The sequence below is a fragment of the Arachis ipaensis genome, chromosome B10 (genome assembly GCF_000816755.2).
Source record: "Arachis ipaensis cultivar K30076 chromosome B10, Araip1.1, whole genome shotgun sequence".
In the NCBI taxonomy this organism is placed as follows: Eukaryota; Viridiplantae; Streptophyta; class Magnoliopsida; order Fabales; family Fabaceae; genus Arachis; species Arachis ipaensis.
Window position 1 is genome coordinate 134,291,933 of NC_029794.2, and position 8,220 is coordinate 134,300,152.

General features: G+C 33.3%; 1 protein-coding gene across 13 annotated transcripts; it reads left to right on the forward strand.

Moving 5' to 3' along the window:
* LOC107623997 (putative beta-glucosidase 6) lies at positions 4,144–7,442 on the forward strand. Of its 13 annotated transcripts, XR_001616726.2 has the most exons (9): positions 4,145–4,516; positions 4,628–4,656; positions 4,809–4,884; positions 5,136–5,811; positions 6,001–6,124; positions 6,246–6,336; positions 6,735–6,796; positions 6,926–7,030; positions 7,190–7,442. XR_001616726.2 is itself a non-coding variant. In XM_021113350.1 (8 exons), exons 3-7 carry the CDS (start codon positions 4,944–4,946, stop codon positions 6,325–6,327), a joined length of 525 nt encoding a protein of 174 aa, XP_020969009.1. In that variant the 5' UTR covers positions 4,151–4,516; positions 4,628–4,656; positions 4,809–4,943; the 3' UTR covers positions 6,328–6,336; positions 6,639–6,719. The 13 variants fall into 13 exon arrangements, 5 of the variants coding, with proteins under 5 accessions (XP_020969009.1, XP_020969006.1, XP_020969008.1 ...); XR_002355384.1 differs by having other exon boundaries at positions 4,144–4,516; positions 6,735–7,030; XR_002355386.1 differs by lacking the exon at positions 6,926–7,030 and having other exon boundaries at positions 4,146–4,516.

Sequence of the window (8,220 nt, forward strand, 5' to 3'; positions counted from 1 at the left end):
TAAGAAGAATAATAAATATTTTAAAAAAAAAATCTTTAAAAAATAATTTTTTTTTAGTTGATGAATCGGATATCGGCTAAAAATGCTACTTTAAAAAAAATAAACGGATCACTCATTTAGCCTGTGGACTAGTCTATTTAACCTGTCTTTTTTTTCGAATTAGTTTAACTCAAAATTTAAACGAGTTTAATTTTAGAGACAAAGTCCGATGCCAATTAGTAATAGCTCAAATGTCATAGTCTCCCCATACTCAATTAAGAGGTTGCGGGTTCGAGTCTCTTATTTTTGGTAAAAAAAAAAACGCCAATAAATTATAACTCAAATGGTATAAACTTTCCATACTCAATTAAGAGATTGCGGGTTTGAGTCACATATCTTTTCAAATTTTTGGCCAATGAATCTCGTACAGATTAAGTTTTTGTAGTTAAAAATAATTACACATGTATATCAACAGTGACACTAACATTATTAAATAATAATTTGTATGGTTTAAAATGAATATCGTATTCTTTGTATGAATTTACATCTGTATGCTATAATTGACCATTATTTATTAGTAATAACCTTTAAAGTCCCACCTCGACTAATGCAGCACAGAATTCAATGCTTATAGGAATTCTGACAGGAGTGTTTAATTGCCGAGTTGGGTTGCGCTAACTTGTAACCCGAGTGGGGGCATCAAGGTGACGGAACACGGTTCTGGCTACGCTTGTTTGGGTTGGTGGCTGCACCATGCTGGCTCGCCCACTCCAAGTTGAGAGTTGAGTCATGGCACCTGGGCGAAAGCTTAAGTGTCTTGGCTCTTAAGACTCAGGGGTACTGCGCCAGGCTGGCTTCACAGAGCAGCGAAAACTCTGGGCTACCAACAGTGGAGGGATCACAAGCCGCTGCACCATTAGTCCGCAGCGCCAAGTGTGCCTAGCTCTTGAACCGTCATCTTTTGCCCTATTTTGACAAATTTGGATACCACTGACAGTTCACAGTTAACTGAATTGTAGAGGCAATTTTGACATGATAGTCTTTCTTCAATACATGGATTAGTTTCAATTGCTTCAACATATGCGCTTCTGTGACATGGTTCTCGTTGCTTATTGCTTAATTCAGTTTGTGAATGTGTTCCAGTTGAAATGTTTCCAATACCTCTAATCTAATTAGTTTTACCATTTTACATTTGAATCTGATGGTTTTGTGCAAAGTATATAAAATATTATTCTTAGCAGTTCTGCTATTCAAATAACCTTTTCACCCAACTAAGTCAACTTTACCATAGGATCCATGCAAAGTTGTACAAAGAGCATGTGACTCCCTTTCCAATCAATTTATTATATATTTACTAAAATAATATAAAATAACGACCAACAAATTAAAATTAATCGGTTTAATATTGCACTATTATTATTAGGGAAAGTATGAGGAGTCAATGGAATATTTATATAATATATACAATGGAAGTTTAGAGAGTATTAGAGATATAATCATTAATGTTACTTTTTCCCATCAGCTGAATCTTTTGGGATGAGTAGTATCATGCATGGTATTAGAGCGCTAGATCCGAAAGGTCAAGAGTTTGAGTCTTGGTGAACCCCAAAATCAGTTTAAACTTTTGGGAAGATGTTTATTATCGCTAGTACTCGGATGGTTATTCTAGATAGTATGAGAGATGTTCATTTTATAACTCAATAGCCCATTGTACATATTGTACAAATACTCCTTTGTCTCCCTAGCGAGATCCTTATTATTATTATTATTATTATTATTATTATTATTATTATTATGCATGTACGCATATATATATAAGGCGGCAACCATTTACTTAATGGAAAGCCATTGTATAGGTATACACATATATAAAATATCTAGTTATGATTATCATTAGCTTTATATATAATAATATCATCTGAAGAAATAAGTAATATTTACTTTATTATTATTATATTTGTGTCGCCTGATATATATAGTATATGAAGGTATGAGTGACGAGACAGAAGAGTGACCGAGAGAGAGAGAAGCGTGGGAACGTAATCCTCCTCCAACTTTTCGGTTTTAATTTCTTATAATCTGTAACTCCAATAAAAAATCTAATCCGATAAAAGTATTCGTATCCTCCTCTTCTATACGTTGGCACCACTTTTGACCGGTAGAAGTTGACAATGACGTAACTCCTCTACTCTTTGAGTTTGGCCAACGAAAATTTTAGGAGACACAGACGATTCTGGACGTTTTCTTCTTCGATAGCTCACCCAGAAAGCTTCTCCGGAGCTTTGAATATTTTGATTCCGTACGAAGGTATGATTTTGGTTTCTCGTAGTTAATGTTTAATGTCACGTGAAAACTTAGGCTAGAAGACCTTAAGATAGGAATGAAATGAATGAATAATTGATGGATTGTGTATATGGTATAAAATGTGAGGTTTAGCTGTTGTCAATAATTTGCTGTTGAAGTTGGTCAGTTTGGAAAAAGATTTAATATTGGTATTTGTTTGATTTTGAAATAATTTGTTACTGAAAATGATTTGAAGGACTGAGAGGTGTTTGATTTGATAGTTGGGACCCCTGAAGGGTGGCAGAAATTTGAGTTTTAGAGGAGATACTGTCAAAATTTCTATAAGAATTGGAGTCTTGATTTGAGGTGCTATTTTTGAAAGGAAAGAGATTATTATGTGGTTTGTAAATTTGAGACTATTTATTGACCCTCTGTCGCAAGATGTGACCGGACACTTTAACTTCTCGGATTCCCCCATGGGCATGCATATATATATATATAAATATTAAATATTATATTTGAGCTTGGAGTTCGTCTCCATGGAATACTATATTATTAATACTAAATACTATGAGCTTGGAGTGTGACTCCATGGAATATTATATTTGAGCTTGGAGTTTAACTCCATGGAATATTATTGAGCTTGGGGATGCGCGCACAGAGGGACTGTCCATTGGTTAATTACCAGGACTTGTCGGGTTGGCTGTATAACCGACAGATGAGACTCATCAGCCATAGGACATGCATACATCATATGCATTTGTTTGCTTTGTTTGGGTGTGCATTGTTTTAGTTTGCTTAACTGTTAAATTCTGCTTATCTGCTACTTGTTCTACTTGCTGTAAATGCTTCTCTACTTGTGTTTTCCTTGTCTGTAATGTTTGTCTATGTAATTAAGAGGCCCCTTGTCTGGCAAAGGAATGACGAGGGTTGTTCCACCAGTGATTCAGAGGATTAGAAGTGACAGAAAGTAGAATGTTAAGTTAAAATTAGATTCAGAACTAGAATATCTTAGATAACTTACCTAACTTCCGGTTTAGTTGAATTCTTAAGCTGAAATCTGAGTGTCGAAGTTCTAGGAATGCCTCTGGCTTTCCCGAGACCTTTTATATTAACTATGCGGGCACCTTTACCATACTGAGAACCTCCGGTTCTCATTCCATATTATGTTGTTGTTTTTCAGATGCAGGTTGAAAGGTATCTCATTAGGCGTCTGGTCACCTGAAGCGAAGTGGTTACTGTGTCATTTTGTTGTGCAGTGATGTATATACACGTACTTAGCTTTCTCTCCACATAACTTATTCTTTTTGATCCTCTTAGAGGTTTATGGAGAGGCAGGATTTTGTTTATGTACATCCTGGGTTTTGGATATGTATATATATGTAAATATTTCTCTGGCCAGCCTTGACTTCGCAGACTGAGTTAGGAGCTTGATATTTGGTACCTGTGGCTTTCTATTCCTACTTTTATTATCTTACATTTTTCAGTTATAGTTTTCCTCACACGCAAGTTGTTCCGTTTTCGGAGCGTGGCGCTTTTCATTTTGCGATTTTGTTTTACCCATTTTTCAAGGCTCCTAGTCTATTATATTCTTTCTACACTACAAGAATAATTAGTTTTAGCGACAAACTTTTAGCGGCAATAATACAATGGCCACTATTTTTTGTATTTAAGTTATGTTTTTGTGGCTATTATATATTTGCCATTAATATTATATACTATAATGACAATTATTATTATTGCCACTAAAAATATAATAAAACTATCTTTAATAAAAAAATTTTAGTAGCCATAATACAATGGCTGGTTTTATTTTTATTAACATATAAAAAAATTACTTTTAGTAAAAAGTTTTTAATGGCCATTGTATTATGGCTAGTATTAGTTTTATTAAAATCTTTTTTTATAACAATTAGAGAGAGAAGAACAAAATTCACGGACACCCCCTTTCTCTTAGCAACCTAACCATAAACGCAATCAACCATCACCATCCCTCATCGCCAAACTCTTCTCCTCTAGTAGAGGATGCTGTCGCCACCGATGGAGACAGATCGTGAGTGTCATCACACTCTTCTCATCGCCGAACTCTTCTTAGCTCTCATCGTTCCTCTTCTCTCTCTCTCTCTCTGCGAAACAATGAAGAAGGTGAGGAATCGCCGAAGGTATATTCGCCAAGAACACCGACACCGGAGACAGCATTGACATTAAGGTCATGGCTAAATCCACCATTCTCAAGCATAGAATGGTTGAACAGGTCAACCTTACGCTTTAGTCTTCTTTGTTTACTTATCTTCTCAATTATTGTTAATTGTTCCTTTGATTCCTTTTGTTTTAAGTCACACACTCACGCTTGTTTTTCATTTAGGTTGAATTTATATCAGCCACAAATACAAGGTCAATAATACACTAATACGCATTCCTTCCATTATTTGTTTACATTGTGATTTTTTCTTTTATAATTTGTGGAAAATTGAGAATATGCACGTAATGTGTTTGAGAAAATGCCAGCTGGAGCTTCAACCGTTTTTGATGATTTTATGTTGCAGGAAGATGTGAAACTCATGGTGGGAACAGGCCTTGATGCTTATAGGTTATCCATTTCTTGGTCAAGATTGATTCCAAGTATATAATACTCCTAACTCAAACTTGTGTTTGTAATGAGAAACGTTGAAATTTAATTTATGTTCTGTATTAGTTTCTATAGTAAAGCCTTGTATAATACTCCTAAAATCATGTATGTTAATGAACCCTTATACACACTGTTGTTTGAACTAATCAGTGAAACTCTTGTGCTTGAGACACAATTGCTTATTTTACAACTGTAGAAAGAACTGAGAAATATGAATCTAACAATCACTTGAATGCGAATGCAGAAGAGACTTCATAAATTATGCAGAAGTGTGTTTCAGAGAGTTCGGTGACAGAGTCTTATATTGGAATACTATGAACGAGCCGAACGTGTTCACCATAGGTGGTTATGATCAAGAAACAACCCCACCTATACGATATTCGCCCCCATTTTGCCAGAAATATAATAGCAGTAGGGGTGACTCCACAACTGAGCCTTAGTTCGCAGTTCATCATATTTTGCTATCACATTCTTCAGTAGTGAGATTGTATAGAAGAAAGTTTACTAAATTGTTCTTTTTTTCTTTCTTAGTAATGTTAAATAACTGAACTTGATTCTCATTTGATTGTGGTAAGTTGCTTCATTTCTTTTTCTTTTTTCACTTGTTATTTCAAAAGTTTTTGAATTCTTTCTGTGGCTTCTTCAATGGTGTTCTACTGTTACCCTTGTTCTTTTTATCGGCCCAGAGTTCTGTTCCCAACTGATTTTAATGCATATGTTTAGTTTCTCTTTATTTTAATCTTCCTGTTCCATCTTCCATGACAATTAGTGATTTAGTGGATTTTACTCGACTATAACTTGGCGATGAATGACTGGCTTTTCTGCAGTTGAGTCCTTACAAGATGCCTTGAAGCAATTATATCTGATTGATGCTATTGATGAAAATGGTGCAATTACAAGTATTGGACAGAAAATGGCTGGTAGTTATTTCCCCTTTTCTTTTTTTGGTTGAATTTTAAATTAGTCTGGAGAAATCATGCATTTCACTATCATTATCTTCATCATGAGATGTCATTCTGAATGAGTATTTCAACAAGTTCCTTGTGCACTATTTTCTTTCTAACTTTATTAATTTTAATTTTATTTTTTTGTTCTAAAATTCTATGCAGAGCTTCCATTAGAACCTTCCTTATCACGAACCTTGATGGAGGCAAATGATTATGGTTGCATACCTAAGGCTTTGACTGTTGCTGCCATGTTATCAGCTGAAACTACATTGCTACCAGGGTGGAGGTTTTCACTCTCTCTCTCTCTCTCTCACACATATATTATTTCAACAACAAGGGTGAATGCGAATCATTATAATGCATTGTGCCATTGGTAAAGTAGTGTGACAAATGGCTTGTTTTGTTAGGTCAACAGACACAAAGGAATTCATCACTTCAAGATGTGACAAGAGTGGAATACTTGCATGTATATATTGGTGCTGTGCTTGATTCCATAAGGTAATGCAGTTGCTAGTTTTTTGTGGTTTGAAAAAAAAAATGAGAGCTTATTTTTCTTGAGTTACTACTCTATTTAGCTTATTTAAAAAGTAAAGATAGACCTTATGAAATTTTGGTTACATAACATGTGAAAACTGATTTTTGGCTAACAAGTTACCTTAAAGTAGCCGATTCAGTTGGAACCAGAATAGTTTGATTCTAGAAGGCTCATAGTGCTAATGAATTAGACCCTCGTAAAAGGAAAACACAATTGCTTTATGTGTGTATATTTTTCTCATTTGATCCTAAATTTTTCTTTTCAGAGATTGATCAAACATAAAGGGATACTTTGCATGGTCTTTCATGGATATATTTGAATTTTTGGATTTTGGTTTAAGTGTTTGAAATGCTTTTTGCAGAGCTTCATTAAGATTATGTTTGCATATATCCTGAAGACATATCTCTTGGCTTAGTTTTACAGGTACTTACTAGATTAATTGTGGTCATAAAATAATTTTTAATATATATGAATTGATGTTTATAAATTTATTTTTTTTAAAAGAGTAATGGTGTTGTGCGAAAGTTTCATGAGTAATGATCTTCTGAGTAGGTTTACAATTGAAGGCTTGAACATTCACATTAATTAGACTGCAGCAGCCTTTAATGATTGATTCATTCATTCAAATTGTAAATGGAAGGTTTCAGAATGAACTTGGTAATCTCATGGTCCCTCAATTCAATAAATATTTTTAATTGTTATTGACAAGTTCTTCCCACTGTGTTACAAATGTTAACCATTTATAAGCATTACTCTCTTTTTTATTGTCAATACTAATGTCTAACTATTTAATTCTTATTAAAATTTGTATCAAAGTCAAACCAGGTACACATGAGCACTCTCTTTTCTATTCAAAGTTTCACCCACCTAAAGAAAGTTTTAGAAGATGACTCGTCAAGTGGCAATTCATCGCTAATCAGCAGCAATTCTGACTTAGGTTCTTGCAGGATTGATATAGTTATAGCCTTGTAGTATTTCTTGTTTAGATTTGTAATATAATATATTACTTTTCAAGGAAATTTTGTGTATCAATATTTTGAGATTAATGAAATATCTCATTTTGTAGTAATTAATTTCAGTAGATTTATATTATGTATAACAATAAAATTTGTTGGCAAAAATAATTGAGATTCTTAAAAAAAGATAGTTCGTTGCTTCTAAGAAAATAAGTATAATATAACTAAAAAAGTTTTAAGATTTTAGTGGCAATAGTAATGGCCAATAAAAGTGAATAACATTACATTTTTAGTGGCTATATAAATTGCCGATAAAATGGGTTTTGGCGGCAATACTAATAGCCGCTAAAAATGAATAACATTGCAATTTTAGAATAACTTTTGGTGGCAATATAAATTGCCAAGAAAATGGCCGCTAAAAATTATATACTTTTTGCGGCCATTAAAAAAGTCTTTACCGGCAAATTTTATAATTGCCGCTAAAACCTTTTAGCGGCAAAGCATAAGACGGCTAATGTCTAATTGCCGGTAAATGTATTAGCGGCTATTTTTATTGCCGCTAAAAGCAAAATAAATGGCCGCTAAAAGTGATTTTTCTCGTAGTACCATTATAAGTATGTATTTTAATTTTTAGAAGTCGTAAAACCTCGCCACCTCTATTTTACGACTTAAGCGTAAAGTTTTGGGTGGTAGGGTGTTACAATCTACATGTTAGCTAAACTTTTATTAGAAATTGAAAAAAAAATAGTTGACATGTCTCTAACCACATATATTTTATTTATCAATTAAAAAATTATAAAATATATAAAATTTAAAATTTTAGTATATTTATTTATTATGTATTTATTCAAATAAAAAAATAAGATTTTTATTAAAAATAACTTTAATATA

Coding starts and splice junctions, on each gene's coding strand:
- LOC107623997 (XM_021113350.1), top strand. CDS start 4,944: ATGTTCTGTATTAGTTTCTATAGTAAAGCCTTGTATAATACTCCTAAA. Junction 4,997..5,135: donor TATAATACTCCTAAAATCAT/GTATGTTAATGA, acceptor ATGCGAATGCAG/AAGAGACTTCATAAATTATG. Junction 5,309..5,718: donor GAAATATAATAGCAGTAGGG/GTGACTCCACAA, acceptor GCTTTTCTGCAG/TTGAGTCCTTACAAGATGCC.